This window comes from Vigna radiata, chromosome 9 (genome assembly GCF_000741045.1).
Source record: "Vigna radiata var. radiata cultivar VC1973A chromosome 9, Vradiata_ver6, whole genome shotgun sequence".
NCBI classification, from domain to species: domain Eukaryota; kingdom Viridiplantae; phylum Streptophyta; class Magnoliopsida; order Fabales; family Fabaceae; genus Vigna; species Vigna radiata.
Genome location: NC_028359.1, coordinates 95,059 through 116,514, shown reverse-complemented (window position 1 = coordinate 116,514; position 21,456 = coordinate 95,059). Strand labels below are relative to the sequence as shown.

Sequence of the window (21,456 nt, the reverse complement as noted above, 5' to 3'; positions counted from 1 at the left end):
AAGAGAGTAAAAAGTAAGTCAGGATTATTAGAAAGTGGGTTTGTGGGACTTCCAACAAGAATAATGCCAAATGAATGTAAAAAATTTAGGTATGTCAAAGAATCATTTCTCTTTGAACAAATACCAAAGTTTATACTTTTATAACCATTTTATCCTTGTACCATGTGTCAAATAAATGTAAAATATGACATAATATTATTACTCAATGAATTATGGAAGAAGGTGGAGAGCAAGAGAGACTTGGTGTTATGATCATGGGTATGCAAAAACATAATATATTTGTAGATAAAAAAAATGACTTCTGGTATAAGAGAATTGAATAATTATAGTCCTTTTGTTTGAAGAATGATTGTTAAGATATACACAAAATTTTATATCAAATAAAATAAAAGATAAATATGAGTTTATATTGATATAAGATACCTTCTTTTATCAAAAAGTTATTTGAAATGATACTAAAAACGTATCTAGGAGGAGTTGATGCAAAGGTATAGACTTAAAGGACGCATTTATAATATAATAGATGCAATTCTAAAAAAGTTAAAAGAGAATGAGTAAAGATTGTGTGTGAAATGGAGAGAATGTGAGAGAGAGAGAAGCATGGGCGTGTGTGGGAGCGTAATTGGAGAAAGTGAAGTTGGGTTTTTGAAGAAGCACGCCAAGTGTTTGATGTTGTGCAGAGTGGTCATTGTTTGGACCAAGAGATTTGGCATTGCTTGCAATTGCATGGAGTGACGAGCAAGAATGCGTTCGGATTTTGCAAAAGAAAGAGAGAGAAAGTGTTTTTACACAATCCCAAGAAGAACAAGAAGAAGAAGAGACAATCAAAGTGTGTTTCAATGATATCTTTATCATTTTCGTACTTGAGTGCTATGCCAATTCGTGTAAGCTTCTATCTCTTTCTTCCAACCTTTTTCTCTGTTCCATCTTATGCCTCAATTTTCATATTCTTTCAAAGAAAAACATATTTTTATCAATTCTTTTTCCCATCGTTTATGTGTGTGATTGATCTGTTTTAAATATACGAATCGAATCAATAAAACAGTAACATATAATCTATGGTTAAAAAATTGTTAAGAAAACTTATTAAAATATTATAATCCTTCTTCCAACTCAAACTCAAAAACTATCATTTCCAATTAAAGTACCCAAACCAATACATCAGTCATCCTTCACCTTAAGGTAGCTCATACCCAAGCCCAAACCCAACCCATTTTGTTGCTGTTTTTGTTCTTTTTGTTTTAGGGAGTCCGACCACATGGTTTTTTTATGGTCCAAAAAATAGACAACAAACACTCATGTTTACGTAACTTTTTCTAGTTATGATAAAAAATCTTTACATTAACTAAGGATGAGTGCATATAATATTTAATTTTTTAAAATATAAAAACAAAAATGACTATCTTATATTTTCATTCTTATATCTATATCAATACTCATCGTCATTTTAAATTATTAAAATATTATTAATTTTTTAAACGATCTAAAAAAGCTTATATTAAATTATTTTTTAACTCTTAATTTCATAACCCATTTCTAATATATATATATTTGATAATGTTTACTGTAAAATGCTACAAGAGTACTATAGTAGAAATGAAAATCATAAAATGGATTATATTTTTTAATTTGATACCAAAGCTTAGGATATATTTAGTTTTATATGGATTCTGTTATCCACTTTCTTCGTATGTTTTTTCCAAGAATTACATGAAATCGTTGATTAGGTAATACATTTTGATATAGTATATAAAAATATAAATAAAACCCTTTCACATCGATTAAAAGAAAAGATGAAGATGATAAAACATATATAAGATGGTAAAACACTTTCTTTTCAAATAGTATCAATGTAAAAGTTTGAAACAGAACGCACAATGGTGAATATTTATTATGATAGCTGAAGAACTGTCATTGAATCCACAGTTACAGTTATCCGACAAGAACAACAATTTCTTGTAAAAAAACATCTAAGAATAAAGAATTAGCGAATAAAGAATAAGGAATTTACGTGAATCGATGCTTGGATTTATACCATGTTCCGTAGAAGACAAATGCGAATGTTAAAAAGGACGTGACAAACCTCCTCCACCTTAAGAACACGACAACATTTGGATGCTTTAATAACTTTTGAGAAATCGTATCATAATACACTTTTATATTCATTTAACACAAGATACAAGAATAAAATAGTTATAAAAATATAAAATTTTGTATTTTTTTCAAGAAAGAAGAGAGGAAAAAGTAAAAATACTATTAAATGAATGTGAAAAATTTATATATGTGAAAAAATTATTTTTCATAACTTTTTCATCGGACATGTGTGAATTGTAATGCAAAAAATAGGTTTTAACACATCTAAATTTTTTATATTTATTTGACACTGTCTTTATTTATTTTTATTCTCTTCTGTCGTAAAAAAGTATAAAAATTTACACTTTTATAATATTTTACTCTTATATTTCTGTCAGATGAATGTAAAAATGTGTCATGATAGTATAAACTTATAATACTTTACGGAAACAATGAATCAGACTCCGAAAACAAAGTTCGAGATTATTTTTTCATAAATTGGAGGAAATTTATATTGGTAATTTCATAGTATATAAATATATTTAAATTTTATTTTATAAGTCAAAGTTATGTGTTAGAATTTATTATAGTAAAATTGTTATTTATTGATTTTATTTATTATTGAAACATTTATAAATACTGAGTTATATATATATATATTTTATTGAGGAAGTTTTAACTTTATACATACATGCACGGCTAAACCTTGGAAGTTGCAACATTGAAATGACAGTTTTTGTTGCTGATTCTTGTGGGGTGATGGGTTTCACAGAACATGCAATGCAGAACCGATAATAATAAGAAGAAGAAGAATGCCTTTTTCATTTTGACCAATAATGTCTTCTTTTTTTTCTCCTGGTACTATGCAGATTACAGAGGAATCATCTCTTACTAAAACATAAACTAATAATTACAACAAAAGTTTGTCTTATTTACATATCCTTTGAGCATAATACCAGTTACCACCACATCTCACACTTGATTTTTTATTTTGTTTTTTCATTCTATTTCACTGTTTTTTCATCTGGGTATGTATAAAACAAAAAAAGGAAGTCGCTTTATCATTGTTCATATAGAAGGCATTGATTGCATGTTGATTGCTTTGTTTGGTGTCCGAGAAATTCGGCCCCTCGCCAGTGTTCTTTTATGCTTTGTGTTCAGACATTAATCGTACTGTTTAAGCAAAAAGTTACTTTTACAGTGAATTATTTTCTGATTTTTGACCGCGGAACAACAGCATATACCTTCCAAAAGTAACTGATACACAGCTTATGCAGTAGAATAATGAAATAGGAGCAAAATAAAATAATATATCAGTAGTGTAGGAATGAAAGAAAAGAGACAAATGATATATAAGACGATGATGAAACATGAAAAAAGACATTACGAATAAGTAAAATTTAAGTCTAATTTAATTCATAAAATTAGTTCGAAAGATAAAGTTTATACTGCAAGTATATTATAATTTGACGTCAAAATTAATCCCAGAAAACAAGTTGTATGTAAGACAAAATTAATTTCAGAAAGAAAAATGATATTTTAATACTAATTTTTTATATTATTTGACTGTCAAGACGATTTCAAATTAAAAAAAATTAAGATAAGGGTATATTTAAAAGAAAAAAATTAAATTTTTTTTTTTTAATTTAAAATCGTTCAATCACATTTTGACACATGTACAATGTCAAAATGGTGTGAAAAAATTGGTATTGAAATATCATTTTCTTTCGGAAAACAGTTCCAAGATGTGATAGATATTGGGGCAAAAAATCAGAAAAAGTAGAGACACTGTATGTGTAATATATACTTCAAAATTTAATTGAAAACCTTTGAATCCGTAACTATATATTCAGAAAACATAAAGGGGTAAAAGGTGAAAAGTATATAGACATTACAAAAAAGAAAGTGCTATATAGTATGAATTGTCTCGCAGAAAAGGCATGAATGTACGAAGTGTGTTAAAGAATAGCAGATTTTCAAAGCAGTGTTTACAGAAAAAACTCAGTATATAAATATGGTTAATAACCGGTCAGGTCTATATATATGTACATATTCTTCTTCTGTGATATTCAGTGGTGGCCTTCAACATTTCTATAATGAATATATGTATGATAGGAAAGAACAAACAAAAGGGTGTTAAAAGAGAAAACAAGGTTTTCACAAGATTGGCAAATTTCAAAATAAAATTACTCAAACAAGCAGAATTATGCATCTGCTAATTATCTGGTTTAATACTTTATTTCTGTAAGAGTGTCACCATCGTTAGAAGTGAGAGAGATGAACCGGTAGCATATATATGTATGCTGCAAAAAAGGATGGTAGGTAAGATCACTGTCCCACCATGTGGTCCTTGCTCGTGATGATTTCCAAATGATAAGCACATTGCGTGAAATCGATGGAAATCTAACGGTGGAAATAAAAGTTGCATGTTCAACGAGTTTTTGTTTTCTGTCATTCTCATTCCCATTTATTATTCACCATTCTCCTCTCAATCGAACTCAAAACCATTTTCTTCCGTTCATTCACTGCAAATGGGGGAGCCATGCCAAAAATATTTCTTCTCGGATATGGTAACACTGGCCACTCACACACCATCATAACATATATGTTTATCATATTCCACAGTTCTTCAGGCTAATTATTAATATTATATAGTTTTATGTAAAGATTGGTGATTGAATTTTCGCATTTTGTTTCATAGGATATACAAGATTTTGATTTCTTTAACCAAAGCCACAACAAGATTGAGTCACTTGATGATGAGGATCAGATCTTTCAGGAGATCATGCATCAATCAGCTTTCTCTTCTGACAGTGAAACTCACTCTCCCAAAGTTCAAACCAAATCAACCTACGCTGCCACAGCACTCACCAGCAATAACAGCAGCAACCTTGTGATGAAGAGCAACAGCTCCAATAATTTCCTCTTCTCATCACAACTTGCACCAGAGAAACCTGCCACAGCCATTTCTCCAACTGCGTACATTCTATCATTCAATGACTCCACCGTAGTTGCGGCTACCTGCCAAACCTATGATGGAAAACAGCCGTACCAAGAGGATGCAGTTGCAGGGAGTGGTGGCGCGTGTCTTCCCTCAAAAGGGGTCTCAGAAAAACATGAAATTGAACCTAAGACAAACTCAGCAACAAGAAAAGGTAGAAGTTCTGCAGAGACACTAGACCATATAATGACTGAGAGAAAAAGGAGACGGGAACTGACAGAGAGATTCATTGCACTTTCAGCCACCATACCTGGTTTGAAGAAGGTTAGTGAGAAATGTCACATAATTTAGTAACATTTCATATAACTGAGTTTAGTTTCCTATACACAATTGTTGCAAATCAAATGTTCTGAAGGAATTTACAGAAAATGCGATTCTTTTTAAGTTGTTCTTCTTTCATTCGCCTGGAAGGTTTATAATTTATGTGATGGTATGTAATACTTGAAGTTTACAAATTTGATGAGGTAGATCAATACCATGGACACTTCATTAGTAAGCAAAGGAAGAAATCTATGCATATAGTTTGAGAAATAGAAAGAATGAAAACGAAATTTGATTTGTATCTCAACAATGGAGTGTAGATTGACAAGGCCACCATACTTTGCGAAGCAATCACTTATGTGAAACGACTTAAAGAACGTGTAAGAGAACTGGAAGAGCAATGTAAGAGGACAAGGGTAGAGTCAGTGTCATTTGTTCATCAGAGATCCAACATTATATCTACTACTGATAAAGGCACAAGCTCAGGTGCAATGAAATCTGATGAATGCTATAAAACGAACGAAGCACTCCCTACAGTGGAAGCAAGAGTGTTTAAAAAGGATGTACTGATCCGGATTCACTGCAAGATACAACATGGCATTTTGATCAGAATTTTGGATTATCTTAATACTCTTGATCTCTCCACAACCAGCAACAGTGTAATGCCATTTGGAAGTTCAACTCTTGACATCAGCATTGTTGCTCAGGTACACTAGCATCATGTCTCTTATCCACCAACAACTATGGTCACCTTTGTTTGACATATTTAGAGAGCATTGATTTTGCAAACTGCTATAAGCCTATATATCTTTAATTACCGCAGATGGGTGAAAAATTCAACGCAACAATGACTGATCTAGTGAAAAACCTGAGACTGGTTCTGTTGCAGTCATCTGAAGTTCAAAAATCATCCATGCTAGTGAATCAATGATCAAAGGAGTCTCATCCCAAACTTGTTCTTGTTAGCTCTCTGTGTGGGTTTGATCTAAATTCTGGAATTAGGTTATGTCTTGTTATTCATGAGGGAGAGTCTACTACTGTTTGATGAATACAATGATTATGATTTCATGCATGATACTTTCAAATATATATATATAGATGATCGCTACGTGTTCAGTTTTATGCATTAGAGCATCTAGCTGCAATAACTTGCAAGATATAGATAGGTTTTGTTGGTCTCAGTTTGGTGAACTTATTGTCCTCTTGTATTATTTTTGGAATAAACAACACCCTCGCATTCTTCTCTCGATGTACTGGATTCATGCTTTATATATATATATGATATAATATACATACATTTTTTATGATTTAATAATACGTCGACTGAGGGAAAGACTATGATTTCATGGCAATTTGAAGATTTTACATAACAGTTTATAATAATATTTAATTTCAACTACATGAATTGCTACTGTTGAATTGCCATTGCCGAATTGCTTCAGCAGTGAACAAACCAGTGTAATCAGTTATGAAAGTTAGACCACATATTAACCTATTCAACTAGGTGTTCATGTTTTAACGGATTCTAGCTGACAATCCAACAGTTATATTTATTAGGAAGTCCAACGTTGTCTCCTTCAAATCTTGGAGCGGATCTATCGGATAATGTTATTTAAGTTGAAGTGTACGGTGATATCATTACTTATATAATAATCTCTAATTAATGGGTTCATCTTATCCCAATATATTCTACCAAAAATAATACTTTAACACAGATAATATTTTTACATTTATTTCACGCTACTTTTTTATTTTTTAAAAAGTTATAAAAATATACTTTTTTTAAGACTATTTTATCTTTCTTAAATGTATCAAACGAATGTAAATGTGTATCATAATATTCTTCCTCTTTTACAAATGTGTTTATTTGTTATTTTACATTATTCTCAGTTTGTTTATATTTGTAAATCCTTGTTCTTTGTTAGTAAATCACCTTTTTTTTATATTTTTGTAAAATGAATATAGTAAAATATGACATATTTTTATATTCGTTTGACATAAAATACAAAGATAAAATAGCCATAAAAATGTAAACTTTTTTATTTCTTTTTAAGAAAGAAAATAGTAAAAATTAGAAAAAGATAATATTAAATGAACGTAAAAAATCTAGATGCGTCAAAGAATATTTTTTAATGAATATAGTATATCCCAAATGTTTCCTGTTAAGATATTTTTATTGTTGATAAAAAATAAAATAAAAAGTTCATTTAGTTTGACATGTATAATATTATTAATTAAAATATTATTAATATTTTAATTAGTATTTGATAATAATTAAAAGGGTGATGGGGGTGCGAGAACAATATGTAACCCAATAGAATAGACTTTCATATGCTAACCATGTGGACTTGGCCCAATTTATTGTGTTTCATTTTATTTCTCATTACTTTCTATCATTCTCCAGTCTGTTTTTGGATTACAATTCTTTAATTACACAGAAAAGAAAAGTTAAATTACACTTTTGGATTTAAAATAATAAAATTTTGAAACTAAAACAATTATTTGATAATAATATAATAACATGAATTGATGATTAATGAAAACTTTTAGTTAGAAAAAGAAAATCTCAATTCACAATTTTAAAAAAAAAAAACATTTTCTCAACTAAAATAATTATTCAACAACAACATTATACTTCTTATTATCACCCATAACAAATATATTTAATAGGGACAATTGGTTAGTTCAACTTAAATACAAAATTATTGATATATATATATATATATATATATATATATATATATATATATATATATATATATATATATATATATATATATAAAGAGAGAGAGAAACAAAAGTATTTGCCACCATAAGGTCTCTTGTCGTTGCATATGAATTTAAGTCTTAATATTTTGTAAAAGTAAAAAGATTGAACAACAGATAAATAGAATACAATGCTTTAAAAATTTTGTATTAGAAAAATGTCATTTTCTTATATGATTTGTCTTATGTCTCATTATAATTATTAAATATTTTTAGTATTTTTTTTTAAATTAGGAATGACTATAAATCCATCCATGTAGAACATAAGTTTACTAATTTTCATATTAATTGAGTATGCATGTGAACATAAAGAATATCTAATTTTTTTAATATCTTTATCTTCATATCTGTCCGAATATTATCTTTGTACTTATCTCATATTTATTTAAATTATTAAAACACTTAAAGTTTATTAAATAATATATATATATATATATATATATATATATATATATATATATATATATATATATATATATATATATATATATATATAATTCTTTTAGTTTGTTTTATAATTTTATTTTTCTTTCACTGTATACCTTTTCATCTCTTATAATAATTTAGCTTGTTCTACATTACCAAATCTATATAATTTATATAATTTAGTGAATTTATAAAAAATAAAATTTATATAAACTATCAAGGTCAAATTAGTTTATTCAATCAATGTTTTTTCTCTAAATCCCACGATTAAATTATAATACATAAATAATTTATAAATTAATTTTGTAGAATTGAGTTAAACTTAAAATCCATCTTTTAATAATATCAAATTTATACTTGAAGTCTATCCTAACTATATCCATGTGAATATTTTTTCCACCGTCATTTGTTTGGTCATTTTACTTTTAAAAACTTTATAATATACATACATTGTTTTCTTTTGTATGATATATTTCGTGATAAACTTGCATCGTTTTCTATATGAGATTTCGAGATCTGAAGCAATAAAAATGGAGGCCCCAGACAGGTTTTGTCACATGTTCGACCATGACACTAAAAATAAAACATAATTTGCAAAATTTAAAACCTTTGTCTTCGTAAAATTATCTTTTCATTCATCTTGATCGATCTTCAAATCCAGTGGGGACAAAATAACGTGGATACACATTAATTAATTTTATCACTTTTACCTCATTATTCAAATATAATTATATATATCTATGATTAAAGTTTTGTTATCTTATGATTCACAATTAAATTCTTATCATTAAAGAAATATATATATTTTAACACAATACACGTCTTTTTTTTATTAGATTTATACTGCATCAACATAATAACGAATAAAAAATAAATTTAACACTATTGATTTCTATTTTCGTCAATGTAAAATTTATTTTATTCAAATGTTCAATTTGATTATTTTTGTTAAAAAAATTTAAATAATTAAGAAAAACAAAATAAATTGTCATACATAACTAAAAATTATTATTTCTATCTAAAACATTAAGACTGATTAAAAAAAATTTAGTGAAAATATTTTTTTATTTATTAATATTTTGAAAAAGTTGGAATATAATTAACTCCTTGATGTTCATTTCTCCACGTGTTCCTTTATGGAAGATTCTACATTTTTAACTCAATAATGTTTTCTTGTATACACATTACTTTTTCTTAGTCAAAAAAATGTTTTTTTATTATTTTTTTATATTTTTTATATTTGTCTTTTTTCTATGCATGAAATACAAAGGATTGCTCTGGTAGCAGGCAGACGACCACAAGTTAAAGTTTGTTGTATTTTCCTTAGAAAGAGACAGAAATTGTATACTCTAACTTATGACATATTCACGTATATGTATCCAGACAAACAACAATACTCCAAACTTATATCACCATGATTTACACAAATCATATTCAACATCTTATTCGTTGATATTTTTATATATATATAAAAAAAAAAACATATCGTTGAACTACAGCATAAACGATTTATAAATCACTTTTGTATTAATTGTATAATCAAGAATTAAGATACTCTAATTTATATTAAAGATTAAATTATTTACTAGTCCTATTGCAAGAATCTAAATTCAATTGAGTTAAATTAATTTGGTTCTAAAAAAGTACATTAAATAAAATCGAGCCAAATTTTCTATAAAAAAGCATCACATTGTATGCAATTAACTACCCTATAAACTTTTCTATGGTATGGTAGAAAAAAAGAAGCAAAAAGTAATTAGACAAAAAGTATTTTTTAGTCAATTTTGTTTATTATATGTTGTAATTATCTTTTATTATTATATAGAAAAGAAATATAGTTTAGAATAATGAAATATAGTTCGAATTTATTTTATGTATTAATAATAATAATAATAATAATAATAATAATTAATTATGTTATATTGATTATGTATGAATTCAACCACTTTTGTTTTTTTTTTATTATAACCAAAGTCACATTTTTTTACTAAAGTATTTTTAAAAAGAAACACGTCAGCTTAATCATTATTCTATTTACTTTTTATGTTTCATTGGATGTGATATATAGATGTTGATTTTTGACTTAATAGTTTATAACTAAAATAGTATACGATTTGTTTTTTAAGGTTTAATACTAATTATTTTTGTCTATGGATTTGTTTAAAGTTGTCTTTTATTTTTCTAAAAGTTTAATAATATCTTATTTTTTGTAAAATCGGTGTAGGTTAATTTTTTTACTTACAGTATTAAAAAGATTAATGATAGACTTGTTTATTTAGTGAAACCTAACATTTAATTTATTATTACGTGACATTATCGGTTTTTCTTGTTTTCATGGCGAGCGAGGGTTTGCCATTAATCTTTTAACACTGCAAGCAAAAATATCATCTAAAATTGTTTTTACAAAAAGATGTTATTGAACTTTAAAAAAAAAAATTGAAAAGACCTACAAATCAAAGTACCAAACCATTAAACCTTCTTTTAAATATTTAATAAAAAAATCATATGTTGCTCATTTATCAATTTTGTGATTTAAGAGAACCAGAAAAAAGAAAGAAAAAAAAAAAGGAGATAAGTGTTTGATTAAATTAATTGTCGAAAAAAACAACACCAAACGTTTATAAAGCTTGTGACTGGAAGGATATAGATATCTCTATCTATCACTATCTCAATAATATATATATATATATATATATATATATATATATATATATATATATATATATATATATTTGAGTTTTATTTGAGAAAAAATTAAAAAGATCATTGTTATCATAATTATAAAAATGAATATAAATAACTTTTTGCTATAAATAATTGTTTTAGTTTATAAATAATATTTTTTTAAAAAAACAAATAAATAATAACGTTTGATTTACAAAATACTACCAACATAATGGAATTAATAGGATAATTATTTTAATTAAAATATATATTTAAAAGATAAAATTAAAAATTATTATAAACCGAATGAATTTTTCTTATATATGATAATATTTTTATTTTTCTACAGAAGACCAGATAAATTAGATATTTATCTAAGCATTTTTTTTATATTTTTTTATTTATAATTTATTGTTTCCACATTCTTGCATCTAATTGAAAAATATATTAGACTTGGATTTAGTAACTATGATAAGGTTAGGCTCAAACCCATACAAATATATATAAAAGTATTCACGTTAGTCAAAGGACAGGCCACCAAGGCTACAGAGTCCAGTGAAGTGACTTTTTTTGAAGTTATTATATTGGTGTTATTATATAATAGGATATTTTATGGTTGTCAAAAATCAATTTAATTATATAAAAGCATTTCGTATTATGTCATTTTCATTATTTTAATATGACTTTTTTTAAAAAAATCCAACATGTGTATATGTCTACGCACGTCAAACAAGAATTACAATAAATTTCTTAAAAAGAAATGAAAAATTAAATTTTTATACGTTTCCTATTTTTTCTAATGTTTAATTTGTAACCTCCTATACATTTTATAATGTAATAAATATATTATATGATTTCATTGATATAAATATATGATCCATTAGCTAATATCATTACAAAATAACCTTCATACAAATTTAAAGTTTGTCCAAAAACTTCAACTTGTCTAGATACATTCAAAAAGTTCAAAATTTAAAAACATTCTCAGTAAAACTAATATATTACTTGGTCTTTAACTGCTTCTATAACTTCAAACTTTGAAGATGATGATGGAAAATATTAAATTCAATAATAGAATAAGAAAAAAAAAAGAAAACTCGTTATTAAAGATAAGAGGGTTTTGTCTCCCACATTATCATTTTGTGAAGAATATATTATCAACATTTTTAACTTAAATAAATAAAATGAGAATAAAATATCAATTTATTTATACCATGGATTCCAAATAATTTATTAAAAAAATAATTGTAAGTTATTAATGCTTGCAAGTTATTTAAAGTGGGTTTAATTTTATTTTCAAATCCAATTTTATCTTTAAGAGTAAGAGTTAAACAAATATTCCAACATCGTTTTTAAAATATTATTTATATATATATTTAATTTTCTTAAAAGTTATTTTCTTTTATAAATAGTATTTTTTAATTTAAATTTATACCTCATCGTTTTGAAATATAAGTAAAGACATTTTAATAATTGATAATATAAATTTTAGTATTTGTATATTTCACATCAATCACATTTATTCATTCATTTCCCTTTAATTAAACAAATTTACGATATTACTCAGGATGAAAAAAAAAAACAAATAAAAAATAACTTTACGTTATTATTAATTATATTATAATGGAATTTATGTGGATAACATAATCTCAGTGCAATCATTTTCTTCACTTTTGTCTATTAAAGTGAAACTTAAAAAGTAACCTGAAAAGTTCACTCCATTCAAATAACAAAAAAAGGAAGACAACTCTGCGTACAATTTAGAACCCATTTTCTCTCTATCATCTACTTTTGTTATTATTAATATTATTTTTGTGAATTATTTATTACTTTTATAATTATTAAAAGGATTAAATATGTTTTTAGTCCCTCTACTGTGGGCAATTTTGGTTTTAGTCTATTTTTAAACTATAGTACAATTTAGTCTTTTTTACCAATTTTTTTTTAACTTTATTTGTTGTTTCAAGCAAGTTTCATTGTAACATTTGGATTGTTTACACTGTTTGACATATTTTTGCTTCAATATTAACTAAGAAACGTACTTGAAACAACAAATAAAATTAAAAGAAATTGATAAAAAAGACTAAAACCAGAGTTTCTAAAGTTGAAGAACTAAATTGTATCATAATTTAAAAATAGACTAAAATTAAAATCGTCCTAAAATATAAAAACTAAAAATATATTTATCCTTGTTAAAATTAAAGCTGATAATGAATGATAGAGCTGAAGCATGGTATATTTTTACCACAAAAAATATTAAAAATTACATATGATATTCTTATTACATCAAAAAGGAGTTGTCGTACATCCTGTTTACATGTGGTTCTCTTTCAGTATATTTTACCGAAAAACAACATATCACTCTCCTTTTTCTCTCTCTCTTTCTGTCTTTATAAACAGCAACATCATACATGACAAACCAAGCCTTACTGATACATAATCCACACGAAAGCCGACCAAATTCATAGACACCACAAAACAAAAGAAATTCCAATTTCACACTACAACCCCTTGTTTGATACACTAGTACGGATCACTGTCACTTACCAAATGAGACTTCGATAGAACTTCTCTCAGGTTTTTCACTAGATCATTCACTGTCATCTCATACTCCTCATCCATCTACAGTTAACAAACACCAAACTGTTACAAATTTATATGCATAGATTCATTGAATCATATCATAATGATTTGGTCAATATAGAATTATTAAACTTGATAATAAGATACCTGAGCTGTGATGGTAATGCAGAGAGCAGAATTTCCAAATGGCAAAACACTGCTACCGGTGACACAGAGATGAAGATTTTCAAGATGGTCAAGTATTTTCAGCTCAACCCCATATTCTTTCTCACAGTGGATCTCAATGAGCACCTCCTTCCCCAACACTCTCGCTTCCATCTCAGGAAGGATGCTGCAGTTCGTTTCAGTGGAGTTGCTGTTATCTTCGTTTCCATTCGAATCGCTTTTATTCACCAATATTACTGTCTCTGCTGCACTCTTTCTGTTTTGCTTCTCTAGTTCATCTACCTTTTCTTTCAGTTGTTTCACATAATCGATCGCTGCTCGAAGCACAGAAGCCTTGTCCGTCTATAAATGACAATTTCACAACTATAAGTAATTCCATTCCATTATTCTTTCCCTCTAATAATCACTCTAACTTTTCTTTTGTAATCTTGTGCTGTCAGCACTCCACCACGTGGTTATCGCTCAGTAGTGCTCAGCTAAAAGTGATTTTTCTAGGATACAGATAAAAAGGCACGCAAACACAGACACACACACTCTAATCATGCGGAAAATTTAGCAGCCTTTTCCTGTTCTTCTTTAAAATATCACTTTTCATTACCTAATCCAACGAATATAAGAAGATGGGTCTGGTCTTTCCAATATAAGATTTTTCTAGGTCAGACCCTATGAACAATGATTAGTGAGAGATTAACGAGTTTACATCATATAATATCGCAACGCTCGGTGACCCAGACAATGAATCTTTCTTTCACGATTGACAAGATCATATATATATATATATATATATATATATATATATATATATATATATATATATATATATATATATATATATATATATGTACCAATCGATAATTAATCATAGTGAAGATATAAAATAAGTTCAAGCTTCAAATAAGTTGTGTTCGATTCGAGAACAGAAGATTGAGGGGATGAATTGAAGTACCTTGTTCAAGCCGGGAATGGTGGCTGAGAGTGCTATGAATCTCTCGGTGAGTTCTTGCCTCCTCTTTCTCTCGGCCATTATGTGATCGACGGTCTGAGAAGAGGTTCGGGTTCTCTTGGATGCTTGATTGGGCCGGGTTGTGGGGCTTTGAGTGTGGAGGGCCCGTTTAGCGGGTAAAAGGGAAGAAGGGACGGAGGGTTCGGGTGTGGCGGGTACCACCGTTGAGCTATCGAAGGAGAGAATGTAAGTCCTGGGAGCGGAGCGTTTGGAAGCGACGGCGTTAACGGCGGCGCTGGGGAGGAAGGAAGTGTTGTGGACGGTGTTGGAAGCGCGAAAGGAGTGATCGCTTTCGCTCTCGGAGGAGAACGGCGTGGGCGGTGCCTGCTGAAGGATGATGTCGGAGAAGAAATCATCAGAGTCATCGTTGATAGGGTCATAGTCGTAGAAGAACTCGTTCTGGCAATCCATTTCCTTCACGAAACGATGGTTGAGTTTCGAATCTAAGAAATCAACCGGATTTGACGGCGGTGGGTGTTGCAGTTACCGTTTGAAGATGCAAGTTATTCTGCCATGAGACCTCCTTCATGGAAGTGATGAAATACAAGAGATGTTTCTCAGGTTGGAGATAAAAAGATAATAATAATATATTATTATTTATAATAATAAAAAGAAAAAAAGGAGAAGTGGTGGTGTTGTGGTGGCAGAACTACGTAGATATAATATAAGATAGGTAAGGATGCGACAAGATGATACTCGTTTTTCATGCAGCTGAAACTGAGCCGTTGGATCAGTGGTTTTGAGATTGGAGATCATTCATGATGGGTCGCTGTGGTGCGTTCCAGAGTGTCTCCTGGGCCCACTTTCACATCTCCACAACGTTAACTCTCCCTTTCTTTACCATCTCTATGTTTATTTATATTAAAATCAATACGTTTAAACTATATTATATACTTTTATTTTTAATAAATATTTAACTTAATGCTAAAAATTTATTCTTATAGGTGGATAAGAGTCTTATCATTCTAATTTCCACACTCTTATGTCGACACGTGGACAAATATTTGATTAGAGTAATCACATATTAATATCATTAATTTAAAAATAATCACATGTTTGTTAAATATTGAATAAAAAAGTACTGATTTTTTTTATAATGACCAATTTCAAAGTACACAAATTTATTCAATTATATTTTTAAACTATATTCCTATTTTTTCGTTCAATATAAACAATTTAATAAATAAAATTTAAACATAAATGGATGATGGAATAAAAATATTATACTAAATGGAATAATAAATTTGACAAAGACAAATTTGCTTGATAAGACGATAACTTATAACTTTAATATTTAAAAAATAATTTTAAGTAGTTTTCATTTACTTGTATTTATAAATTATTATTAAATAAAATAATAATATGAAAATATATTTTTACATTCATTTCATATATAATATAAAAATAAAATGATTATATATAAATTTTTGGGTTAAATATGTTTTTAGTCCCTATACTTTGGGGCGATTTTGATTTTAGTTCCTCTTTCAAACTATAGTACAATTTAGTCCTTCAACTTTAGAAAATTCTGGTTTTAGTCCTTTTTAGCAAATTTTTTTAACTTTATTTGTTGTTTCAAACGCGTTTCTTAGTTAACATTGAAACAAAAATGTGTCAAACAGTGTAAACAATTCAAATGCTATAATGTAAGGTGCTTGAAACAACAAATAAAGTTTAAAAAATTTGGTAAGAAGGACTAAAACCAGAGTTTTCTAAAGTTGAAGGATTAAATTGTACTATAGTTTGAAAGAGAGACTAAAACCAAAATCATCCCAAAGTATAGGAACTAAAAACATATTTAACCCTAAATTTTTTAAAAAAATTACCATTAAATGAATGTAAAAATTTTAAACATGTATAATAAAATAATGATTTTTCTATTAAATGATTAGACATTAAAAACACATTCATTTTTTTCCGGTGGACAGTATGCACATGAGGTGTTTGTGGAAATGAGTTTTGGAAGCATCATTATCTCTTGGAAAGCCATTGAAGATGAAGGTTTTCTCACGTAGGAAAATTCCAATGAAATTAGAGTGTAGATGGAACAAAAGCCATAAATGCATTTCTTCTAGCACTGATTATCATGTATGGCAGCTGAGGGTCATGGGCCTGCTACTGGAAAGGAACAAAAACTTCATAAATGTCTTCACGAAACAGAACCATAAATTCATTCCACTGTGAAAGAGATAAAACAGGAAAAAAATTGATATATAACATCATAAACAGCAAGAAGAGAAAGAATAAATAAGCATTTTCTGAACATTACACTAATAAGAATAGGTTTTGGTGCTTCTGATAGCTCATGTTGTTCTTAGGTCAATCTCAAACTCCATGTTAATGATGATATGTGATTCCCACAGCAGTGTAAGTGTAATAAACTTGCCTTATACTACACTTTGCACGCATATCCTTAACCGAAACTATTATTTAAAACTCAAAGAACAATAATAATATTTTTATATTTATTTGACATATAATTTAAAAATAAAATGATTATAAAAAATAAACTATTATATTTAAAAAAACACACACACAATATAAAAATAGAATGATTATAAAAATAAATTTTTATATTTTAGAAAAAAATGAAAAGTAAAAAATATAATATCATATTAACATAAAAATGAAAAATTATTTTTTAATATACTTAAGTTTTTTATATTTATTTAACACTATCTTTTTTATTTTTTATTCTCTTTTTTAAAAGATATAAAATTTTATACTTTTATAATATTTTATCTTTATATTCAGTATCACATGAAGTATCATATGAATGTAAGAGTATGTCATAATATCATACAAAAATTATATATATGGTATAATTTTTTTCTAAGAAAAGCTACTCTTTTTAAAATCAAATAAAAAACAATAACAAATACTTTATTTTAAGTATAAATACTTGATTTTAAGTATGATTGAAAAGTGATAATCGGATATCTTTTAGAAAATGAAAAAAATGCGTTTCAAAAGAATAAAATGTTTATTTAATATTCTTTGAAAATCATTTAATATTTATGTAAAAGTAAAATGATATTAAAAAAAAGTAATCTTTTGTATTTATAAAGAAAAAAGAAAAAGAAAAACAATAAAAAAATAGAGTAAAATAATTTAAAGTGTTAAAATACAACATTAATATAACAAAAACGAAATTTGTGTTGAAAATCATGTTTTCTTCTCAACATTTTATTTAAATTTTTTAAAGTTGATCTATTTCAGTAAATATAAAAATAATTACACCATGTACATAGATAAAAATCCACATTTTTTTTTTACTTCCGATTCCACGTTGACCATGACATAACATTAAATTGGATTTGATTTTATTATAGAAAGACTCAATTTATAATTTAATTGAACTAAATGAAATTAGATCTTGTGATTTCTTATCCAAACTACAACAACATTCTTAATACACATTTTTGTTAAACCAATAATTAAAGATAAAATTAAATAAATATAAATTGTGAATATATAGAAGGTGATGATATGATGCAGAATTCCATGCATAGTATTAAGGAAATGATTTTTTTTACACACCAAAAATATGTCATAATATTATTTTTGACGTAAAAATATGACATACCTATAAATTCTTTTTGAGACACTTAAAATTTATATTTTTATGATAATTTTATTTTAATACTCTGTGTTTAAAAAATGTAAAATTATGTCATAATATTATTATTCTTAAAATACTATGATTGGACATTATCGGAAGAACTGAATTATCATAATTTTAGCGCCTTAAGATATGAGACATATTGGAACTATCATCTGCAATTAAAAACTAAAATCCACAAATCTTCGTTTTAAAAATATAAATGATTTTATAAATTAAAATATAAGAAAAGAAAATAACAACTGTAAAAATAAAACTGTTGTAGAGGATCGTTGTCCGAATTAAGAATGATAAAAACATTCATGTAGATATCTGTAATGAAATTGATACTCTAAACATTTATTATTCACAAGGAGATATTTAAATATTTATTAATAGATTGAGATGTGTGTATCATTCTATTCTTATTTTGTATTTATTATTAATAAAAAAAGTAAAAATAAAATCTGATTTATATTTTTTAAATTAAATTTAATTGAAATTAATATTAATTTATAATTTATTAAATTAGCTTTAATTAAAATTAAATTTTAATTTATATTATATAATTTATTTATGATTTTTTTAAAAGAATTATAAAATATTTTTTTTAAAATATCTTTGAGTCTATAAATATTTGTAAATTTTAAAATATTCATAAATATTTTTAAATGTTTGATGTAGATTATTATCGGTCAACCTGTTATTGTAATTATAGTAAAGTATTATAAATTTTTATTTTTTTTTATCGTTGTCACTAATTTTGCGGTGACAAAGAGATTATTTTTAAATGTTTGATGTAGATTATTAAAGGAAATAATATTTTTATATTTATTTGACATATAATTTAAAAATAAAATGATTATAAAAAATAAAATTTTATATTTAAAAAAACACACACAAAATAAAAATAGAATGATTATAAAAATAAATTTTTATATTTTAGAAAAAAAAGAATGAAAAGTAAAAAATATAATATCAGATTAATATAAAAATGAAAAATTATTTTTTAATATACTTAAATTTTTTATATTCATTTAACACTATTTTTTTATTTTTTGTTTTTTAAAGTATAAAATTTTATACTTTTATAATCATTTTATCGTTGTATTATGTATCATATAAATGTAGGAGTATGTCATCATATCATTACTCATACAAAAATTATATATGGTATAATTTTTTTCTTTGAAATCAAATAAAAAATAATAACAAATACTAGATTTTAAACACGATTGAAAAGTGGTAATCAATATCTTTTAAAAAATGAAAAAAATGTGTTTCAAAAGAATAAAATGTTTATTTAATATTCTTTGAGAATCATTTAATACTTATGTAAAAGTAAAATGATATTAAAAAAATAATCTTTTGTATTTGTAAAAAAAATAAAAAGAAAAACAATAAAAAATAAAATCAAATGACAGTAAAATAATTTATAGTCTCAAAATACAACATTAATATAACAAAAAGGAAATTTGTGTCGTGAAAATCGTGTTTTGAAACACGATTTCTTCTCAACATTTTATTTAATTTTTTTAAAGTTTATCGATTTCAGTAAATATAAAAATAATTACACTGTGTACATAGATAAAAACCCACATTTTTTTTACCAACTTTCAATTCCACGTTGACCATGACATAACATTAAATTGAATTTGATCTTATTATAGAAACACTCAATTTATAATTTAAGTAAACTAAATGAAATTAGATTTTGAGATTTCTTACCCAAACTACAACAACATTCTTAATACATATTTTCGTTAAACCAATAATTAAAGATAAAATTAAATAAATATAAATTGTGAATCAAAGGTGATGATATGATGCAGAATTCCATACATAGGTGTTAAAGAAATGATTCATTTTGACACATTTAAATTTTTTACATTAGATATTATTTTTACTTATTTTTTATTTTTTTTATTAAAAAATAAAAAAATTTATATTTTTATGACAAATTTATTTTTATACTCTGTTAAAAAAATATAAAAATATATCATAATATTATTATTTTTAAAATACTATGATTGGACATTACGAAAGAACTATACTAGTGTGAATTATCATAATTTTAGCGCCTTAAGATATGAGACTTATTGGAACTATCAACTACAATTAAAAACTAAAATCCACAAATTTTCTTTTAAAAATATAAATGATTTTATAAATTAAAATATAAGAAAAGAAAATAACAACGGTAAAAAAATAAAACTGTGGTAGAGGATCGTTGTCCGAATTAAGGATGATAAAAACATTCATGATAAAAAAATAATTAGTTGTAAATAAATTTCAAGAAGAAAAAATAAGAAAATAAGCCAAATTTTAGAATTATGATAAAAAAATAATTTTAATAATTATTACTATTATTATTATTATTTACCATCTAATATTCCTATATAGAACATAACATCTCTAAAAAAAAGTATAATATACGTATTACACACACACACACACATATATATATATATATATATATATATATATATATATATATATATATATATATATATATAAGTTACAAACATTTTAGTTAACTATAAATACATATAAAATGTCAAATAATTATAAAGGAAAAACTTCTTTTAACAACACTTTTTTAACAACTTTTTGACAATGCATACGTGACAACTTGTGATTGGTTCGTTTTAAATAGTTTTTTAAACATAAATTTAAATAGATCAATAAAATGATGACACATGTTCCGTTGTCAAAAAGTGTTGTCAAAATATCATTGTCCAATTATAAAAATGTTAAAAATGTGTCTTTCTAACAATATTTATTTTACCAGGGAAATTTATGGACTCTAAGCTACTATATTTATTAATTAATTCTTTCATATTAAAATAATATAAGTCCTATACTATAAGAAATACGCAAATTATCCTTTTATTTTTAGTAATTACGGATGGA

At 25.8% G+C, this 21,456-nt stretch overlaps 2 protein-coding genes across 2 annotated transcripts; one reads left to right on the top strand and one right to left on the bottom strand.

Annotated features, from left to right (window-relative positions):
- Positions 1-4,500: 4,500 nt before the first annotated feature.
- Positions 4,501-6,578, top strand: LOC106773049 (transcription factor bHLH18). Its single transcript, XM_014659736.2, has 4 exons — positions 4,501-4,643; positions 4,775-5,338; positions 5,656-6,042; positions 6,159-6,578. The coding sequence occupies exons 1-4, from the start codon at positions 4,605-4,607 to the stop codon at positions 6,264-6,266; spliced, it is 1,098 nt and encodes a 365-aa protein (XP_014515222.1). The 5' UTR covers positions 4,501-4,604; the 3' UTR covers positions 6,267-6,578.
- Positions 6,579-13,445: 6,867 nt separating this feature from the next.
- LOC106773514 (transcription factor bHLH18) lies at positions 13,446-15,584 on the bottom strand. The gene is made up of 4 exons (XM_014660198.2): positions 15,430-15,584; positions 14,886-15,356; positions 13,922-14,281; positions 13,446-13,813 (listed from the first exon to the last, which is right to left on the bottom strand). Exons 1-4 carry the CDS (start codon positions 15,469-15,471, stop codon positions 13,715-13,717), a joined length of 972 nt encoding a protein of 323 aa, XP_014515684.1. The 5' UTR covers positions 15,472-15,584; the 3' UTR covers positions 13,446-13,714.
- Positions 15,585-21,456: the final 5,872 nt, after the last annotated feature.

What these genes read in the sequence shown, in the direction of transcription:
- LOC106773514 (XM_014660198.2), bottom strand. Translation starts at nt 15,471, where the DNA reads ATGAAGGAGGTCTCATGGCAGAATAACTTGCATCTTCAAACG. An exon ending in CCATTCCCGGCTTGAACAAG is followed by an intron (nt 14,282 to 14,885) that starts GTACTTCAATTC and finishes TGTCATTTATAG; the next exon opens with ACGGACAAGGCTTCTGTGCT. An exon ending in GCATTACCATCACAGCTCAG is followed by an intron (nt 13,814 to 13,921) that starts GTATCTTATTAT and finishes TGTTAACTGTAG; the next exon opens with ATGGATGAGGAGTATGAGAT.
- LOC106773049 (XM_014659736.2), top strand. Translation starts at nt 4,605, where the DNA reads ATGGGGGAGCCATGCCAAAAATATTTCTTCTCGGATATG. An exon ending in CCATACCTGGTTTGAAGAAG is followed by an intron (nt 5,339 to 5,655) that starts GTTAGTGAGAAA and finishes AATGGAGTGTAG; the next exon opens with ATTGACAAGGCCACCATACT. An exon ending in ACATCAGCATTGTTGCTCAG is followed by an intron (nt 6,043 to 6,158) that starts GTACACTAGCAT and finishes TAATTACCGCAG; the next exon opens with ATGGGTGAAAAATTCAACGC.